We start from the raw sequence: 21,344 nt of genomic DNA on the forward strand, positions 1-21,344 counted from the left end.
GATCACCCAAAACGTAAACAGATAGCATGCATTGGGAATGGCGCTCTTCCACGGTTTGTACAACAGGGAAAACGGACATAGAAGCCAATGACACGATCCAAATAAATGGTACTGTCAGTTTAGGCTTTCGGAACCAAAGATGGCGGCGGAAGGGATGAACAATGGCATAGTACCTATCGACTGCCATGAATGTCAGGCAGAGGATGGACGCTGTTATAGTGACATAGGCAGTGTATACGATAACTTTGCACGTGATGTCTCCCAATATTCCTGGTATCATCCATAAACCGTCTGTGTAGAGTTGCGCAATCGACCAGGGCATCACAACCAACGTCACCAGCAAATCAGCGATGGCCATGTTGACGAACATGAAGCTTGTCAGCGATCTTACTTCAGCTTTCTTCCACACGATATAGATGAGGAAACCATTCCCCGAAAATGCTACGAGCATCGCGATGACGTACAGGACTGTGAGGATAACCACCTCGGTCTCTTTTAACGCCATCTTCGGTTTCTCTTTTTCTGTTGCTAGATAAGATAGATCTGTTGTTAGATTAGATGACCCTGATATTACTATTTGACGAATCACGAGTTAACAGCCTAGCCCCTTAAATCTTATCTGATAGCAACCTCGTTTACAAGATAAAATGAACCACACGCAGTGAGAGGAATCGATTGAGAATTTATAGAGAAAAACTTGTAAGAACTTTTTTTAAAATCAAGCTCACTCTGGTTTAGACCGATGTTCCTGGACGTCAATGGAGTAGTGGAAAGGCCGGAAGGAATTGGTGGAAACAGGAACAGGCAAGCAAAAACACATTACGAGTTTCTTGATAAATAATTATAACTTTGTGACTGATAATGAATCTAAGAATCAAAGTGAAGGTAATGCTTAGGTTTAGACTCTAAGTTAGCACAGATTATCAGAAAGAAGCAGTAGCAATAACGATTTCATTTCACTTTATCTTTCATTCCCAGTTGAACACCTGGTAGAACAAAAATAGCACTTGAGATAATGAACGATATAGTATGTAAAGACACCGTCAATGGCACATGTATAGAATTGTTTTGGAAACAGAGAATCGATCTCCCCTTGAATTCGCTTTTCAACATCAACTTATTCCCCTCTAAATTATTGAGTTTAGAGGCGTTAATTGTCTTTTGATAATACATTGCTATGTACCTGCGATAGAATGTATGGAAGACCACTGTCACCTTATAGACTTGTAATCTCTTAGCTCTAAAGGAAGGGAAAATAAGGAAAATAAATACATTTCAAGTTCAATGATCCAAGTGTTTCTTCAGGTTGATGTAGACTAAGAGACACCGTATACCTCTAGACAAGCTTGACAACCTTGCTTCCCTCGTCCAATGGTTTGAAAATTCAAAAGCCCGAGCCTGATGAACTTGATGAACTACTGAGTTTAATCGTGATCAGTCCTCTATTTTAACATTTCAAGATGATTTGTTTTGAATATTAATGCGGGTATCGGGCACGCATCTCCTCATGACAGCCGGACAGGAATATCAAACTTAAATGCTTATATGTGTGGGGCTTAAAATGAATTGAAATCCAACATGGCTCATATTAATAGTCCATCCACGTACAACACGGGCTTGTGTCTTCCGCTTTGAAAGTCACTAAAAACTAATTAAAGCTCAAATGCGGCAGAGGTCAAACTAACGAACACCGTTTGGTAGCTATTTCGCTTTGAAGCAAGTCTTATTTTACATGATGTGTGTGAGGGTTATACTATTTTTGTAAGGATGTAACCCATAACGTAATGAATCTAGGGATAATTGCTTCTTTATCCATCGAATTAGGAAATATTACATGAAACTCTAATCCCCACCATAACAAACGCCTTCACTCTAACCGATTGTCAATGGCGTTTGAGGCAACATGCTGTCATCTTGGGAATTTCACACGCACCTAAACGTAAACTCTACCCGATAAGACAGTAAAAGATAACGCACTCTGTTTGGAGCAACTTTTAAAAGAAAGTTTACGTCGAGAGGTTGTTGTACTGGATATCTACATTAGGTAATGTTCAAAATGGTATGCGATCGACAAAAATGATCATATAACAAACACGGCCATTATCAGTCCGTTCCTATAATTTAAACCAATTTTTTCTTCGATTTCTCCAATGATTTTGATTCATCAACTTTAGGGAATAAAAACAACAACAAAAACAATAAAAACAAGCTGGAAACCTGTCCTACGCGCGGAAATTCAAGATTAGTTCAAAAAGGCGACTTTGCAGTTTCTCAAGTTTTGTGGAGGTGATGCAGGTGCTCCGTATTTCAAAACACATTTAAATGCGTAATTAACCTCCTGGTCTAATTACGTAATTAACCTCCTGTAAGTCGATGACAGACCTTCATTAGAATCCACTAGCTCGAGAAAAAATAATGCACTGTGCAAACAGAACGCAATTATGTCTAATAATTGAAAATAATAATTTAACTGAAAGGCTTCCTGTAACACAAGGCTTAGAATTTTCTCATCCCAAGATGGTTTCCAAGGATCGTTACAATGCACAGAAAGTGTAGACAAATTCCTTACAGAATGTTGTTGGTTTAGTTGAACCAATGGATGAAAACGTAAAATCCCAGGCATCTTTGAAGTGTAATAATTGAAAGATTGAAAAACTTACAAGAGCCTTTTTTTCAACAAAGATGAACCGTTTTTCGGTAAAACTTCCATATATTATTCAGCCTAAACGTTATCTGAGAACATCAGTTAGTGTTTGTGAAATAGAAATCGCTCGTAAACTTCGTTGATGGAAGGAAAAGGAAACGAAAATATCAGTTTTACCTGCATTAGAGGAGTTACTCGAAGACTAGAAATTAAAACAGGACTCGCCACAGGATCCTTGCACAACTCAGCCTATTAAAACAACCTTTTAGGTTGCAGGACAACTTGGTATGGCGTCAACATTTCACTTCACGGCGTTTTCGGCTTAGCATACGTAATTAGAAGAAAGCGCACAACGTATTTCAGATCACTCCAATGTCAAAATTGCTTTTTTAAAACTTGTCAATTTAATTCTTATCACATAACCTTGTCTCTTATTTTCATTGCATGCAGATAATTCCCTTGTTTTATTTCACAGAGATATGACTTTGAAATTGTTATACGGCTCTGAAATATGTACTGCCATGTTGAAATAGCGGGCGAATATCGAATAAGGAATATATGCCTGAAAACATAACTTTCCGTATAGGCATTAAACTCACTTAATTTTCATCCCGATATATTTATTTTCGCCTATGGAAATTCGACATCGATTTGTCGATTTTAGCACCCAACAGGGTCTGTCGTGAGTAAACAATTGTTTAGTAGGGCAGATAACAAATTAAAAGCTTTCCTTTATGAACTGAATCGACATAGTGTCGTATCGTCATTTTCTTTAATTTAACTTCAAGATTCTCTTCTCAATTTTGGCCTTTATGTCAGTTCTTAGGTACAAAGTCTTTATCGGCACAACTGCTGATAAAAGAGTTAGATTAAAGTATGATGGCTGGTGAATTGACAGAGACACTTTGAAGCTTTACATATCCTGAATTTTTTAATTAAGGAATACAGCAATTTTTTTAAATTTTTTTTTTAGTAGATCATGTCGCAACGATATCGAAAGAAGCAGCCAGAATCACTTTGTCACGTTTAAATAGTTCGTTTCTGTGCTTGAGTTATTGGTGCTACGCCGTGCTATGATATAGGAAAGACATTTTTGAAAAATTATCTTCAAAACTTGCATCTGCGAAATTATTTGACGCCGTACTACCCAAATATTTGTCTTCAGCCTGTGAGACGAAGTTTCTTCGCGTGTTTGATTAGGCGTAAAACAGGAGAAAACTTTGCGAGAACGGAAGCTAATTTGAAAAATTAAAGTTCCTCGTAAACTCTCTTTCGTTAAATGCAAATTGAGAAAAGATCTCTATGATAATTAAACAAGAAAAATTGGATAAGATATTGCGACAGCTAACATTCGTATGGCCGGCTGACTGAATGTTGAAATAGACCTGAAAAAACTCCATAAACACCAGCTCAGCTTAACATGAGCGAATTATTTTAAGTCTCCATAGTTAGTGTTACATTAGCATTCGGGTTATGTAAATCGTTCTTTTTAGCCTGCAGCACTTATATGGTTGAGGAATCATTGAAGCATCAGGCAAACCTAGGAAGTGGGCCTCATAATAAGAAATCAGAGAGTCTTAACTATCTTTCAACTATAGTTAGCGCCATTTTTATTTTCATCCTCAAGATAAAAGCTGATGCGGGTATGCAAATCATCAAGAGACTGAACTACAGCATATGAAGCTCCTGCCTGGAGTCAAGTTACATCAGAAGAATGACGCTTGCATGATCCACAATTGAATCAGGTTCAGTGTAGTTTGGCGTATAGCTCTGTGGCTGCCTTGGTGGCTCAATTAAAAGTGTGAGCAGAAATGAGCAAAGGCAATGAGAGTGTAAGTTCTTTACCGAGCTGTTTAAAGGGAATGACGTTTCCCTCATGTGACATGATGGCTGAGCAAACAGATATGACAAAAGCGCATGTAAATCAACAATCTTGTCGGAGTGGATGTCTTAACCTTTTAAGAAGCATCATTATTCACCCCGCGCCGTTTTACAAAAAGACATATGTTGCGTATTATTATTTTTTATTTTTATTTTATCATATGTAAAATCCAATTTCGGTAAAAGAAATTTCAAAATAACTGAAATCCGTTTTTTTTAAGTGGTTCCGTCTATTAGCAGTTGTTGTCGTAAAAAACTGTGATATCGTTAGAAAGTCCTAATTGACGCATGCAAATCTTATATGCCAATTGCAGTTTTGTTGTGGTTGGCCTCGAAATACTCTTGAACTGATGACTAACAACGAATAAATTCTTTCTTCCCCAAGCTCTACTGTGCGTAATAAAACATCGCACTTAGCTAGCGTGGTTTAAAGAAATGGAAGTTGCAGGTACGGTTGAACCTTGCGAAGAAAAATCACTTCCATCAAGCAACGATTCCGATGAAGATGACAACGAAACTGACAAAAGGGGTTCTCTCGTTGTCTGGGACATGATAAGTTGGAGAAATGAGGGTTGGTTTGGGCTAACTAATTTTTTTTTTAACGCAACTAAAGGGGCTTCTAGTCATAATAAAGACGTCTGTTTCGTGATCAACCCAAAAAGACACAGTCCCACTATTCTAGAAAGGTCAAAATTGGTTTAAAATCGTTTCAAATGCGGCCCCCTTTCTTGATCTCTTCTGTTGTAAGTTAAGTTACCTTTTTAATTAAAACTTATCTTCCAGATAAAATTTGGTTTTACATCATTCTTTTGGTGTCATGAGTCAGAACATGGTTCAGTCATGAATATTTTTAACTCAGCTGCATTGGAAGGGTTAAAAGGTATTACAACCGTGATAAACATCGGATCGGAGAAAAAAGGAAATATCGCATATGGGTGCATAATTGAAGAATCTTCTGGCTTTTCAGAACTAAAGAAAAAGATAGAGCCGGACGTAAATCAGAGATGTCATACCTTATATCCTCATCTTTACTTTCTTGAGTTATCAATACTTAATGCGTTTGATCCCAAATTTTCTATTTTAATGGTAGAGTGTAAATCAATAAATCTGACGTTTCCAAGAAGTCTCACTTTGAAGTGCTTGAATTTTTCAGATGCTAAATCACCACTCAGCAACTGTCCGAGCCACAAACGAACGCACAGTTGCATACCCATTTAAGAAAAAAAAATTGTTATTTCACATGTTGTACGGTCATTGAGGTTGTAGAGAAACTGTGATAAGACAGAAAATTTAATAGATTAAAGATAATTTTGTTTCTCGACCAGACGCATCAAGCAGATATTACTAGTTGCAGTATGGCTGCCAAATGGTAGCAATATTTAATCCTTAAATTATTGATTTGATGTAAACCATATATTTGTGAATTTAAACTTTTTTGATTTAAATTTAAACCTTTTTCATTTAAATTTAAACTTTTTATTTAAATTTAAACTTTTTTATATAGATTTAAGCCTTTTTTTATTTAAATTTAAACTTTTTTAATTTAAATTTGAACTTGAAAATTTTCATTTATTCTTCCTGGGGCGAGCGCGGCCAAGCCTCATTCTCATGTGAAGGACGAGAAGACGACAAGGCTCTGCTCGTGGCATCATGACGGCAAGTTCTTCGTCCGACCTTGATAAAGTTTCAAAGCTCCTTAATGAAGCATCAAAGATTCTTGCTGATAGTAACAAGAGTTTACCTCAATCTGTGTCTTCGACTTCTTCTATTCAGGATACACTGAATAGAGCAAATAATATGCTAAGAGAGAGCTCGGCTTCTGGGTTGTGCCGACGTCTTAATCGAAGCGAACGACTGAGATCTGCATCTAGAGGAAATTATAAGCAAGTTAAAGAAAAGAAAATGAAGCCAAAAGAGCAAAAACCAATAGAATTTGCTCTCCTTCGCTGTTTTGAAGATGAAGAAATGCAAGACGACGGTTGCTCTCCTAATTTGAAGTGGGACTCAATTTTAACTTCTGGAATGCTGATGTTGACTGACGAGGACGGCGAAAACGTTATCAGAAATAAGATTCCCGATTCACTCAAGAAGAAATACTCATTGATGGGCATGAATGATTTTGAATTTGTCAAGGTAAGACACAAAGCTATTTCAACTCTCCAACTTGGGTCAGGCACTGAATATAGCTATGCTGTAGTAAAGAAAATGGCTGGTCAGGGACTGCTTTATGTCAAAATAAAGCAGGGATTTGAGTTTATCTGTGATGATGCCCTTGTGGATGGAAAAGATCTCAGTGACGAAATTTCTATCACTGCCATTGTGAAGTCAGAAAAAGGTCTCAATGATCCTTTGCAGGAATCCAGTTCCTCTTCTCTAGATGCAACCACAAAAGGGGCAGAAATGGGGAAAGATAAAGGGGATGAATTTTCCACATCACCCCACTGTCATGAAGTAGTGAGTGCCCTGATTCAGTGTATTGACGCTGAAAATCTCACTGATCCAGCAGAAATATTAAAATTTCTACAAAAGAGCCTCATCCCTGGTAGAAAATTAGACATTGAAAGCGAGTCTCAATGTGATGAAGCCTATGATAATACTAACTTCATTTGTGCTGATCGACAAAACCTCTCGCAAACAACCCTCTCAGTGCTTGCTGGAATTAAAGATTACACTACGACCTTTGAAGTCGAGTTCATAGGTGAGATGGAAAAAGACCTTGGGGGACCAAGAAAGGAGTGAATCAGACTCATGAACTGCGAAATAAAGATGAAATATCTCGATAATGGTCTTTATACCTATCTTTCAGAAGATTATTACTACTATTCAGTACTACTACTACTATTCAGTATTCTCCGATAATGAAAGCAGGACTAAATGTTATCGATACTAGTGAAAACAAAAGAAATGAATGTCTGGATATAATGAAACAAATTGTAACTGTCAAACACACTTTAGAGGTGTGTCATACAGTGAGCCTGAATCAGATGTACATATCAGTTACTAGGGGCCTTAAGGAATCAGGACTGCAACGCCAAGGAAGACTGATTAAAAAATGAATTTCTACTCTTAGTCAGAATTTCAAACATGGCGCCACAGCTCAACTTCAGCATGACGTATAAAAGTAGCGTTGAGTTCCAAATGAAAATGAAAATAATTTGCCGTCGCGGTTTCGGTTCGCAGACGACGCAAATTTTGGCGATTTCACGTTGTTGTTTTGCATAGGACGGCTAAGAAATGTACAAAGTTTCAAAACGAACGTGCTGAGCTATTGTTCTGCCAATTAGATCTCTTGTTTTTCCACGTCCTCGTTGCCTTCCGCCGTCGTGGTTGCTTAAGGTCCCTACTAGTACTAGTTTAACATGATAGGAGAATGTGTCGTCACCAAGAACAATGAAGATATTTTTGTACTATTTTTCTGGCTCACAAAATCAAAATAAAAACCCCAAAGAATAAGCTTTTTGAGTATCATAGTCACATGAGTGCATTGTGAGGCTGTGTTAACATTCAACCAAAAGTCCATTTCGTCTATTTCAGTTCCATTGCTTGGGAACAATAGGATTTTTTGATTTCATTTCATAGTGTTATAGGGCAATTGAACCATGAAAATCTGATTCATGGAATAACTTTGTATTTTACAAGGGTAATTGTAAAAGGTGTAATTTCTTACACCTATTGGCAGAAACTTCGTCTAAGAAATAGAACTTTAGCACATTAGTAATAATACAAAGAAAACCGTTCCTATTTTTCTTTTGTATTTTAATATATTCCTAACATGCTAAAGTACTAGAGTTATATTTTTTTTCCAAGGCCAACATTTATGCAATGAGGTGTATTTAAATTGTTAAGGCTGTTTGACATTTATTTGTGTAAGTGTAGCAGATATCTTGGTATAGAGAATACGCACAAAATACCTATGCGGTAAGAACATGTGGGGATTGACTCCTGCACATTATGATTTAGTAGTTCAGTGCCGTTAGGTTCAAGGTCATTTAAAATTCTAAGGAATCAGCATTTATAACCTCATAAGGACATGATAACCACAAGAGGACATTGTTTAGAAAAAAGTTCCAGTTTTCATTTCTAGTTCAATACAATTTTGATCAGTTAGATGGTTATAAAGATAGTGACCTAGCTTGGTCATGTATACAGTTAATATTGCAGTTTGAATAAAAGCAATTTAATAATTTTTTTTGGAAATTTGGAAGTTTTCAATTGTTGCAAATAATTTCCAACCCATGATATTCTCAACAAAATTACCTGATTCTGATTGGCCGAAAGGAGAAAAATTTTATCGTAAATTGTACTCTGCAGTATACAATGACCTTAAACCCAAATTTAGCTTTTCTTTTCATTGCAATGTTTTTACTTAATTCAATTAGAAATCATATTAAACTCGTCTCCGATTGTGTTTGACAAATTTCTGATGCACACTTAGAAACTTACAAATTACCCGCTTAAGTGATTTCTACAGATCTTAGTCTTCCTTGAAGTAATTTTGTTGAGTGTATTATTTGTACTGCAATGTAGAAACATTATTTTTCTTGAATTTCTTTTACAACAGCCATGGATGACAAATTTCCATCTAATAAGAAAGTGATGGCCATCAATATGCCTCAAGGAATTTGGCCATTTAACAAAGTACTTTCTTCTAGATACAACTGTTCCCCGTCTCAAGATTGTATTATGGGGATCAACATTATTGAGAGATGACCTTATTCTACTTCTCTGTACATGTAGACCCAAAGAATGAAAATATCCTGTCATAAAAGGCTCACCCGTAGTAGAGCCATGACGAGAAATATAGTTTTTGATGATATCTTCGATCCTTTCATCAGAAATAACAGAAAACTTCTGCAAATGGCCTAAATCATATTCTGCTACGCGTCGCATAATGGTCCATCCTGACACCCCAAACATTTTTTTGATATTGTGGCCCAAGAGAAATTCAAACCAGGTAATACTATGAGCAATTCCTTGGGAATGTAGAATTTCGTTCGACGCGGACCTTCACTTTCTAAAACAGACGACGGAAGCTTGACATTGTGTTTTAACGACACCCCCTGATGTAAGTTATAAAGCGTAATAAATTCTCTCTCGATTTTAGAGAAAACGTCTTCAATTTTTTCCAAGTTTTTTAGATCTTCTGGATATCAAGATCAGGCCAATCTAAAATTCCAGCCAAAAACTCAACAGTTTTGCTCAGCAGGTCAAGGTGTGCTAACAAGTCAGCCATAAAATCTTCCTCGTATTCTTTTTCTTTTCTCTGAAGATCTAACTTCCTCGATTCCATGAAAACAGACGCTAAAAATCTTTCGACTTCTTCACCGACATCCAACTGGCTGTTTGCCGCCATGATGCCACGAGCACAGCCTAGTCCTCTTCCCGTCCTTCACATGAGAATGAGGTCTGGCCGCGCTCGCCCCAGGAAGATTAAATGAAATTTTGCAAGTTCAAATTTAAATAAAAAAAGTTTAAATTTAAATAAAAAAGGTTTAAATTTAAATAAAAAGGTTTAAATTTAAATCAAAAAGTTTAAATTTAAATGAAAAAGGTTTAAATTTAAATCTAAAAAGTTTAAATTCACAAATATATGGCCTACATAAAATCAATAATTTAAGGATTAAAAATATTGCTACCGTTTGGCAGCCATATTCCATCCAATTTAACAGATTTCAAATGGTAATAAGCATAAATAATTGTGCGTAATGCACTGAACAAACCCCACAACTCTAGAACTTACTGCAAGCATTAGTCTCCATCGCAGCCGTTGTTTGGGCTCGTCACGGAACGCTTCCTCCCCCACCAACCTGGGAGGGAGCGTTGTGTGACAAGCCCAGACAACGGCTTGGAAGGAGACTATGCAAGCATGGGTAACCTCGTCTTTTAAGTGTGACCGAACACCCGACCGATTTTTGATATTTATGAAAATTATTTTCTACTCCGAAAGTTTGTTTGGGAATACCTATCAACTTCTTCTCGTTGCTTGCATTATCCTCAAACTCTTGCGTTATCATCAGATCATCCCGTTCCTTTTATTTTGCCGCCGAACGTTTTCGAAAAAAAAAACAAAAAAACAAAAAAAAAAAACCTGGATATCATTGATCTTTACAGTTAGTTGGAAGAGATAAGCATTTTCATATCATTTTTATCGTGTCCAATCGATGTGATATAGTGACATATGGGCGCCTGCCTGACGAACGATAATTTGTAGTTGTCGCAAACGTGCTTGTCTTAATTAATTGCTCGCAATGTATTAAATGTCACTTAGTTCTTTTTCACAGGAGAATGTGACTAGTGGGGTAAAGAAAAGTTACTAGGTGGACTCATACAGTGCTTGGAAAAGCACATGATGTTGAAAATCGGCTTTGGTCAAGGGTGGCGACTGAGAATTTACCACACACGGTGTACCACCATTTCGAGCTCCAATTTATTCGCTTACAATAAAATGGTTTGAAAAAGTTCATAAAATAAATAACTGAAATTTGTGTTGAATATGGAAAAGGTAAGCATAGCTTTCAGTTCGAAGCGAAGGTCAGCAAGGAAAACTTACATGCCTGTACATCTCGTTGGAAGTCTTCGTTTTGGCAGTTCTTAGGTTTTGCAGGGTTCGGCAAGCCATCGTCGCGGGTTATTTTTGCCGGCTGACCTTTCTTTAATATTTCACTTTCCGGTAGCTTGTGGAGGCTTACACCTTTTCCTTTTGAATTTTAGTATGATTTTGACATTCAATCACATGAAAGTTCGCCTCATTTCAACGATAGAGTACCGAAGTCGTGACGTCAAGTTACCAGGGAGGCACTTTTGGAGGGTTCTAAACAAACTTATCAATATGGCGTCTTGAGTCGTGTAACGCAATGCTCACTTAGTAAAATGGTTGAGTGCTTTACTCCTGACTGTAATCTCCAGTCAGAGAGGGAAACGTGTACGTTTAACAGATTTCCTAAACACCCTGGTGAGTTTGAACGATAGATAAAACTTCTAAGGTAAGAATTTTTTGCGACTCTCTCCACGCTTTGATTGCTGACATTGCGTGATCGTCGAAGATTAAAAATAACCGTGATCTTTTGACCTTAAACCTTTTTTAATGGTATAGCTTTTGAAAAATATAATCTGAAGGTTCTTTATCGTAGTATAAAGTAATTTAAACGATCCTTTTAAATATTATTTTGTAGACGACAAGACAGAAAGCCAAGTTGTAGCTCGGTTGTTTGCAGCTGCCATTTTCGTGGTAAATTGAAAGTCAATGGTCCCGAAATATTTAAAAGGAAGTGCAGACAATTCTTTTCCAACGTCTGAAACACGAAAGCCTAAAGCTGCTAAAAAAGGAAAGTTACCTCCTAAGAATCAAGAATCGATATTGGTAGAAGAGATAGCAAAAATGCCCAAAACGTCAAACAGGTCAACAAGGACAAAGCGCCGAACAAATTTTGACTATTTATATGTCGGAACTGACGTAATATCCAAGATGGCGTTTTTCTAACCGCGAAAGTTGTAAAAATGGGCAACTTCAAAGCGTTGTTGTCGCTAACACAAAGAAAACTGGACAAAATGGCTGTTATTTTCGAACTCCTGAGGAAAAAGTCTTCTAATTGAGATAAACTTTTCTAGACCGTACCTTCCCTTTAAGTAAAAAGTTAATTAAGCATACTTTACCTCCTTCCAAAGTGATGAATATATTTTCATCAGAGTTTTATGTTTAAATATTCTAGATGAACATAATTGGGGGGTCTTTAAGAGGTGGTACATTTTCATTTAAAAGGCATACATCTTAAAAGATGTCTTCAGTTGAATCTTTTGTATAACCGCGATAAAATGTAGTGAAAATGCGGCCTACGTCCTAATTACCATTTTCCGGTCTAACGTTTAACCGAGGAATAATCTATTGGACAGCAGATATCCATTTCACGCAATTCCTTGCGTCCGTGAGTACGTGTTCACCTCTACTATTCGAAGTGATTTCCAAGTCCACTGATTTTCAGGATGATTGAGTGCTGAAATAATGATTTACCACTTCCACGAATATGAAATTACGATTTACGTGCGAGGTCAGCGTCACCAAGGCGTAATTACCCAAGAGTTTGAATGGCACACCACAATATTATTAATTGAGCCGGTTGGGTCTATTACGAACACTAGAAGGTAGCATATCACCCATGGAGTCTGTCTTATCAAGCGGTCTTTCAAATATCAGCGATATCAACTGAAAAAGAAATAGGAAACTGAAAATAAGGAGGAGAGTGATTTATGCAAATAATATCTGACTGTCAATAGAGCGTAGCATTCAGAGTGACTTTTGTCTGACTTTACAAGCAGGCTGGACAATAATAAGGTGATTAGGTCCAATGTTTTCTTGTGCCCGACTTCAGGTCTCATCAGATCTACTCAAAACCTTGTTTTAAGTAAGTTTCTTATTTGGCTTTTCATGCAGATCTGATTGGTTTCCTTAGATCGATATTTTCGAATCCAACCGACGACACTCTGATGCCCTGTTTTTCACATTCATAATTATTCCAGATGGTTGTCTTTCGAAAATGCCATTTTTAACTGACTTGAAGACATATTCTAAACTTCTAACCTAAGATGGCCTTCGAGGGTTATTTTACAATTTGATTCAGCAAGTCTAAATGATACGCTGCAAAATGTAATAATCGCCCCAAAATGGAAAGCTAACGCAAAATTAAATGCCTTAATATCGACGCCTAATGTAACAAATCACTCAACGCAAAATGTAATAACTTTTCAACCCGAAATGTACTAACTTCTTTATCGCATTGTGTAATAACGAAAAATGCAATAGCTTTCGAATGACCTTACCCATCGTAGATTATATGAATCAAATAAAAGACTTCAAGGTTTCCTTGTAATCTCTAAAGGCAGGGTTCCCCCGCTTGTGAATTAATACTAAAGCATTAACTCTGATTTAACTACCATTTACTCGCTCAACAATTGTTCTATATTTTGGCTATTGAACACCAGAGGGTGGGTACATTTCGCTGACCCCCAGTCCATGGACTACCCTCGATGGACTACCTGAATGGAGTACCCATATGGACTACCTAAATGGACTACCCATATGGACTACCTGAATGGAGTACCGATATGGACTACCTAAATGCCATATGGACTTCCCATATGGACTACCCATATGGACTACCTAAATGGAGTACCCATATGGACTACCTAAATGGACTACCCATATGGACTACCTAAATGGACTACCTATATGGACTACCTAAATAAAGTACCCATATGGACTACCTAAATGGAGTACCCATATGGACTACCTAAATGGAGTACCCATATGGACTACCTAAATGCCATATGGACTACCCATATGGACTACCCATATGTACTACCCTAAATTACCTACCTTTAAAAAAAAGAGAGATCGATAATAGATGGTCGCCATTTTGTTTTCTTAATGCCGCTGGTCAGCTGTTCTTCTTTGTTCTTTATTCATTCATCACGCGTGAAGGGTGGTGAGTAATTCGAATTTACAATATTGTATCTTATAAGCTTGGCTGTCCTCGAGAGGTAGGACATCGGCTTTTTTTATCTTTAGGTCCTCCGAACATAGTTATGTCTGGTTGCGACAAAAGGGTCGCACTTGTCGCAAGCACGCGATGACAGATTTTATGTCCAATGTAAACACCAAATGTGTTAGTGCGGCTGCCTTTCTTTGTCCGTAAGTGTAACTATTTCCTGCTATGTAAGCAGGAAATATTTATATTCTAGGAAATATCTCTGGGCCCAGCTCTACAGTGTAGTTATTTTCACGGATATTGCGATCTTCAGACGATTAGAGCAGTACATTGAAGCTTAAACTAAAGCTACACAATAACACCAACCGTGCGTCAGTCAAGAGCGATCAAGCAGTCCTGGTAGATTCTCGAAGCATTTGTTTTCTCTTTAATAACAGCCGTGGAAATATATCGTGGAAATATATCGGTTTATTTTTAACAGGTTGTCGCCGGTTGAACGCGTCTGGTACAAAAGAGAATGAAGTCCCTCTTTTCGCTCGATTCGCTCGCGTGAAGGTAGGTAATTTAGGGTAGTCCATATGGGTAGTCCATTTAGGTAGTCCATATGGGTAGTCCATCGAGGGTAGTCCACGGACTGGGGGTCAGCGAAATGTTCCCACCCCTCATGAGATCTAGTTACGCATAAAATTACAAAGTTTATTTAAGGCTATTTTCTGTCATCTATTAGTTTTGAAGCCGCCATGTTTATCATTAGTCTTGCAGGGGTTTGATTGTTTGATTCTTGCTAGATATCTTGCTCTTGCTCAAAATCTCCTCAAAAATTCCTCTACAGCTTTGCTTTTCATTTATCTTCTGCCAAGTTCGCAGAATTTCTCACTTATGTTAGCTATGAGGAAACTCTGCACACGCTGGTTTTACAGACTTGGACTGCATACTTTCGGTTAACTTGACTTTATTCTTCACAATCCAACATTACACTAGCTCTACACCTAGGAATATTCGCGAACTTTTTATTAATGCATCTGACGTCCATACATATAACACGCGTTTTTCTTCCAGGGAGAATTTCTATGTACAGAAATCTAGATTCCAAATGAAATTTAAGTCTTTCTCTGCGTTTGGTACGAGGTTATGGAGCTGTCTAAACCCTGACTTGCGTAAGCTCACGAAAAGAGCATTCAAAAGGAAAATTCAAAAGTTGCTTTTGACTATACTTGGGATTGAGGACTATTATGTTGACGCCCATTCACTAACATTGAAATTCAATACCAATGATTATCGAAAATTATAACTGTAGTACTTCGCTCGCATCCGTATATCACAATTCTCTCCTCTCTACTTTCCAGTCTGCTCTGCCTGTATTTGTCTTGTCTTAACTCACTAGTAATTTTATTGTATTTAATTTGTATGACAACTGTACGTATCTTTTAGCTAATAATGTAGTAAACTAATGCATGGCTTATAACCCCTATAATATTGTAGCAATGAAATCTCTTTAGTTTATTGTAAATCTCTTTAGTTTATTGTGGTAGTGAAACTTCTTTAGTTTACAATGTATAGTATTTAATTATTTATTACTAATACCCGCCAAGACTAGCTAATGCTATATGCGGGTTGTGTAAATTTGCTTGTAATGCTCTATAAAATAATAATAAACAAACAAACAAACAAACACGTTCTGTTCTACGACCTATCTCAATCCCATCATTTTTAGAGTTACAAATTGCTTTGTTTTATTAGCTACGGATATACACACCCAGATACGTAAGTCTGGAGTGATAAGATAGTTTAAGCTAACTTAATAAAGTTCCAGTTTTGTTTTACACATTCTTCAATGATTCGTGGCCACTAATTTCCTGTTACATGGGCTTGCTCGACAATCATAGTGTTAATCTATGCATGCGGTTTTACTAGCGACCATTTGATTAAATACATCATTGTTTGTGAAGGCTCGATTATACGACGCCGGTTAATACTTCCTTTGACATTCCACAAATCAGTGCCAGTGACTGAGCACGTGCAAATTAGTGGATGGGTGAATGGGTGGATGGAAGGAATCACGGAAGAAAAAGGGCAGGAAGGATGGTTTGATAAATATAAGAACTTAGTTAACGGTACAGAGAAGATATTTCAGAAATAGTGATCATGCCCTTTAGGAGAGCTTTTGTACACATTACTTGAAGTTTAGAATTTGTTTCAGATGCTTTTGAGTCATGAGCTAGATATGGATGGACATAAAAACTGAGAAAATAAACTCCAATTTTGAGCGTAGTTTTTACAGGATTGCTGATCAGCGTCATACCGTTAGATGCTGAGACAATGGTAGCGAAAATAAATGAATATCTTACCCAATAAAATGTCTTCTACTGCGAGCGTAGTATTAGACTGTAGTAGTTCACAAACGTATTGACCCAAATTTTCTTTAGAAATTTTGTTAAAACGAAGAATTGTAGAACCTTTCTATTGCTGGCAAAAGTTGGGAGGCAGAAAGTAATCAGACACGCTGTAATTTCCATTTTTTTTTTTAAGGCGAGGCCTTGAAATGTCCACCGCGAGTGGTAGAGATGCAACTTGTTGTAATCCAGGCCGTTTGCATGACATCTTAATGTGGCATTTGACAAGTCTGATGTAACTTGACGATTTCTTGTAGTAAGCTCAGGAACGGTTGGTGAACCTACACGAGAGAGTAAAACCACGTTTATTAAAAGATGGTCATCGGTTCTCTCTTGAAGTTGACATTGACAGTATTGGTTTTGATTTTTTGCGATTGCGAAGCTGCTTGTCAGCAATTTTAAAAATAAGCAACGTCAAAAGCAATTATAACAGTGATAAAATAGATAAAGACCAATAAATTAAATTAGGAAACGAGGAGGGTTAGTTGCCCGAAGTTAGTTGATTCATACTCCAAAAAGTTTCAGTAGGTGAATTTCGAATACTGACAAACGTCTGACGCTTTACCAATTTTCATTTTAAATCAATACAGAAATAAATTGATAATTCATTTATTTTTCTTTTAGATAAGTGAGTAACGAGACAAAACACGAAATGATGATGAAAAAAATTGTCTCACAGGTGACTGATACTCGAATGACACGCCATCTTGTAAGATACTTGTTCCTGGCTTGGCAGGTGAAGTCGGCAGCATGACTTCCGTCGACTTCAGTCGACTTCAGAAAGGTGTAATGATGAAAAAATATTGTCCCCCTGTTTCTTTTCTTTATGGGATGCTGAATAGTTGAGATCACCATCTTTGAGTTCCATGCCATCCATGAACCACTTCACTGTTGGAAGGGGCCGGCCGGTCACGTTGCAGAATATGACGGCCTTTCTTCCGGCAAAAAGCTGTACAGAATCCTCTGCCACACTAATTGACGGATTATCTGTTCAATAGACAAACAAAAACTTCTATCAAATTTAATTGTCCTGACGGTAAAACGAATTGTACTTGTGAGAATTGCCTAATAAAGACCGAGATCCTTTCCAAACTTGGCCAGGAAAAGTTTAACGACACAAATTTATTTCAGCCATTGGGCATCCGTCTGTCGACACTAATACAGATACTGTCAAACCTGTAATATATAGATTTAACCAAGCCTAAAAGCGGAGCTCCCAATGAGTGAAAATTTTGCAATAAAATTTCTTTACATATATTAAAATGTTTTAGCTAAAAATCATTCATTCAGTATAGATTAAACCCATTGAAAAGTCAAAATTTTGGAGAAACCAAGAGAGCAAACACAATACGCAGTAAATTTTAAAAAATCAACTTTTCCAAAAAACAAGCTCCAGTGAAACAAGACTAATTAAAGAACTTCTTTCGGACGAAAAAAGCGATAGGTGCATGTTACGTTTTAACTAAAAAATCAAGATGAAAGATAAATATCGCTAAACATTTTCTCATGTGTGCAAATGGCATGTGGATCATATTTCAAATATGCGAATTTGTCCGTGAGTGAAGAGATCTCAAGTTCCATGGAATTTATCGATATGAAGCAAGACTAAAATGGGGATTTTACTAAAACTAATAACGGGGAATGGGGAACGGTGAACGGGGAACGGGGAACTGGGAACGGGGAACGGGGAACGGGAAACGGGGAACGGGGAACGGGAAACGGGAAACGAGGAACGAGGAACGGGGAACGGGGAACGGGGAACGGGGAACGGGGAACGGGAAATGAGAACGAAGAACGGGGAACGGGGAACGGGGAACGGGGAACGGGGAACGGGGAACGATGAACGGGGAACGGGGAACGGGGAACGGGGAACGGGAAATGAGAACGAAGAACGGGGAACGGGGAACGGGGAACGGGGAACGGAGAACGGGGAACGGGGAACGGGAAACGGAGAACGAAGAACGGGGAACGGGAAACGGAGAACGGGGAACGGAGAACGGAGAACGAAGAACGGGGAACGGGGAACGGGGAACGGGGAACGGCGAACGGCGAACGGCGAACGGCGAACGGCGAACGGCGAACGGCGAACGGCGAACGGCGAACGGCGAACGGCGAACGGCGAACGGCGAACGGCGAACGGCGAACGGCGAACGGCGAACGGCGAACGGCGAACGGCGAACGGCGAACGGCGAACGGCGAACGGGGAATGAGTGTACAGCGGTAACCCGCCTGAGAATTCAAAATGGCGGAGTAAAGGGAACTAAAAGGGTCTGGCAACTAGTTTTGAGAACGCTCTTCGAACGCGATCGTCGGAGCTAAAAGCATGGACGGTAAGTGTAGGTTTTATTGAAGGATTTTACTTTGAAATGTTGAGTGCCTCATAAATTTAGTTTGTGTCTGGCACACATTGCAGGTTGCATAGAGATGAAATCCTCGGAGAGGTGAGTATCTTACAATTCATGCACAACATTTGAACAATCAACTCAGAACTACAAGCTCGCGGCATTTATTATTATATTCATAGAGTAATTGTACTGCAAGGTAACGAAGTTTACCTCCAATATCTTCACCGTTACAACCAAGCAATATCAATAATGTTGAAAAGCAAACAGCTGAATGACTGATATGTTGAGCTTTAAATGACAGTTGTTTTTTTCAAGTTGTTTTTTTCTTTTTTAAACAATAAGTTTTGTCGCTTAAAATGATATGTTGAGTTTTAAATGACAGTTGTTTTTTTCTAGTTGTTTTTTTCTTTTTTAAACAGTAAGTTTTGTCGCTTAAAATGATTTCTTATGAAATTGAAAACAATGTCTAAGAAGGAAAATGCTATTTATTGCAGTAAAAGACAATTTTAACCTGGGTTGGTAGACCTTCATCTTCATATTTCATGTTTTCATATTTTAGCATGTCTTCAAAGCTTTTTTGAGGCCTTTCGAAGATTAAGTGTTAAATCAAATGTTTGATAACATGTAAAATTAAATGTTATTAAAAGTTCTGTCAATGTTTGATTTCTCTATTGTTTACATGGAAGTTTATGGGTCGATACAAAGATGTGTTCCTGATGTTATTTTGCGGTAAGGTAAGCAGATATCTGCCTGTAGTAATTTCAATAACTAGGCTGGTTATTACGTTTCCTAGCTCATTTCTGTTAATCTAAGATATTACCTCCTTGCTACTTATCTGCAAAAAATGCTGTTGGGCAATGCAAACAACCAACATACCCAAACTCAGCCAAAAGATGCAGATTTCAGGAAGGAAAAACAAAGAGAGACGTCAGAACAAATGGTGGCAGCCATTGCAGAAACGTTGACTTCGAATTCTCGCCTCGGAATACTAGGCTTCGTGGCTTCGCCTGGGTAATAGTTAAATAAAAGCGAGTCGTCTAATTTCGCTGCAAGCGGCGACCTAGCGATAAAATCAGTGTATGTAAACATCGTTTACTCCGCCATTTTGAATTCTCAGGTGGGTTACCGCTGTACACGCGTTCCCCGTTTGCCGTTCCCCGTTTGCCGTTCCTCGTTTGCCGTTCCCCGTTTGCCATTCCCCGTTTGCCATTCTCCGTTTGCCATTCCCCGTTTGCCGTTCCCCGTTTGCCGTTCCCCTTTTGCCGTTCCCCATTCCCCGTTCCCATTCCCCGTTCCCCGTTCCTAGTTTTAGTAACATCCCTAAAATGATTAAAACGCTGTACACCCGTTTCCCGTTTGCCGTTCCCCGTTTGCCGTTCCCCGTTTGCCGTTCCCCGTTTCCCGTTCCCCGTTTGCCGTTCCTCGTTTGCCGTTCCTCGTTTGCCGTTCCTCGTTTGCCGTTACCCGTTCCCCGTTCCCAGTTCCCAGTTTTAGTAACATCCCTAAAATGGCCAAGAAATATTTCGGGACGACAGATTTATTCAAAACAGTTTTTGATTTGCTGATATATGCGAAAAACGTACAAATTTCTTACGTGTACAAAGCCCACGCGGTAAAATTCGTCATGCTTAGATTGTTGTTTACTTGCCTTCAAGGCCAGAAATTGCGCTGCGTTATGTTGAAAATTCTGAAAAAAATTCGATTTGACGCAAAATCTTCTATGAAACAACACTTTTTGAACACATTGACCGCTATATATTGTTTCGCATCTCTTGTTTCGCGCCCAGGATAAAAACAAACAAAATTATTACTGTTTCCTTTTTTTAATTTTTTCAGTGATGCGATTCTAGGAAAATCTGTTACCTGACTCGTGAATTCCGCGACAAATTGCACGCGAAATGCGATATCGCATCAATCGCGGAATTCACGAGTCAGGCTATGAATTTTCCTATAAAGTTGAACAATTCATGTTGAATGTGATGTACATTAATTCCTATCTGCTTAAACACGAAGGCGCGCTATACAAAGAAGTCTTCCCTGGGAAGACTTAGGCTCATTTGTCACTCACCGTTGACGTGCGCGGCTCAAATTCAAATGCTGGTAGAGGAACAAAAGGAGCTTATGAGATACCTTTTGTTTACTTCCACCAGCATGGTGGCATGAGGTAACGTGCGAACCATCTACTTCGATCTCAAATTTACCGCCACAAATAAAGACAGTTTCCATTGGAGGGAGGAAATACAAATCTCAAGAATTCTTGTATTGTGATGAAGACATAAAAAAATTTTAAGGAATGCGCCTGCTTTTCACTGCTTTGGAGTAGCTGTAGCTCAAGCTGACTTGACTCTAAGAGTTCTACATCACACGACGATTGATTGACAAATGGTCCAGTGGGACCCAAGGCTCCTTTTATAGCGCGCCTTCGTGTTTAATAGTAGGTTCAATTATCTAATTTGCACAAATAGTCTTACCAGCAGCCCGGATAACCATTTTGACGTCGATCCTCAGTAGCAAAAGGTCAGTTGAGAATACCGCAAGAATAAATTCTTTATCTGGTCTGTCTGTCATGTTTTGAAGTTTCTCGAAGACAATATCATTA

At 38.2% G+C, this 21,344-nt stretch overlaps 1 protein-coding gene across 3 annotated transcripts in view; it reads right to left on the reverse strand.

Moving 5' to 3' along the window:
• LOC148723848 (QRFP-like peptide receptor) overlaps positions 1–12,712 on the reverse strand; it is a 14,546-nt gene extending 1,834 nt beyond the window's left edge. The window contains exons 1-3 of one of the 3 annotated variants that reach the window (XM_088734120.1): positions 12,564–12,712; positions 1,184–1,240; positions 1–528 (exon numbers count right to left, since the gene is read on the reverse strand). The exon at positions 1–528 is cut by the window's left edge and continues 1,834 nt beyond it. In XM_088734120.1, the coding sequence (XP_088590246.1) occupies positions 1–505 (505 nt within the window). In that variant the 5' untranslated portion in view covers positions 506–528; positions 1,184–1,240; positions 12,564–12,712. Of the gene's footprint in view, positions 529–1,183; positions 1,241–1,334; positions 1,429–2,821; positions 3,014–12,563 lie in introns of those variants that run through there. The other 2 variants (XM_088734122.1, XM_088734123.1) reach the window with 2 other exon arrangements.
• Between the last annotated feature and the right edge of the window lie 8,632 nt (positions 12,713–21,344).

The sequence above is a fragment of the Stylophora pistillata genome, chromosome 9 (assembly GCF_964205215.1).
Source record: "Stylophora pistillata chromosome 9, jaStyPist1.2, whole genome shotgun sequence".
Taxonomy (NCBI): domain Eukaryota; kingdom Metazoa; phylum Cnidaria; class Anthozoa; order Scleractinia; family Pocilloporidae; genus Stylophora; species Stylophora pistillata.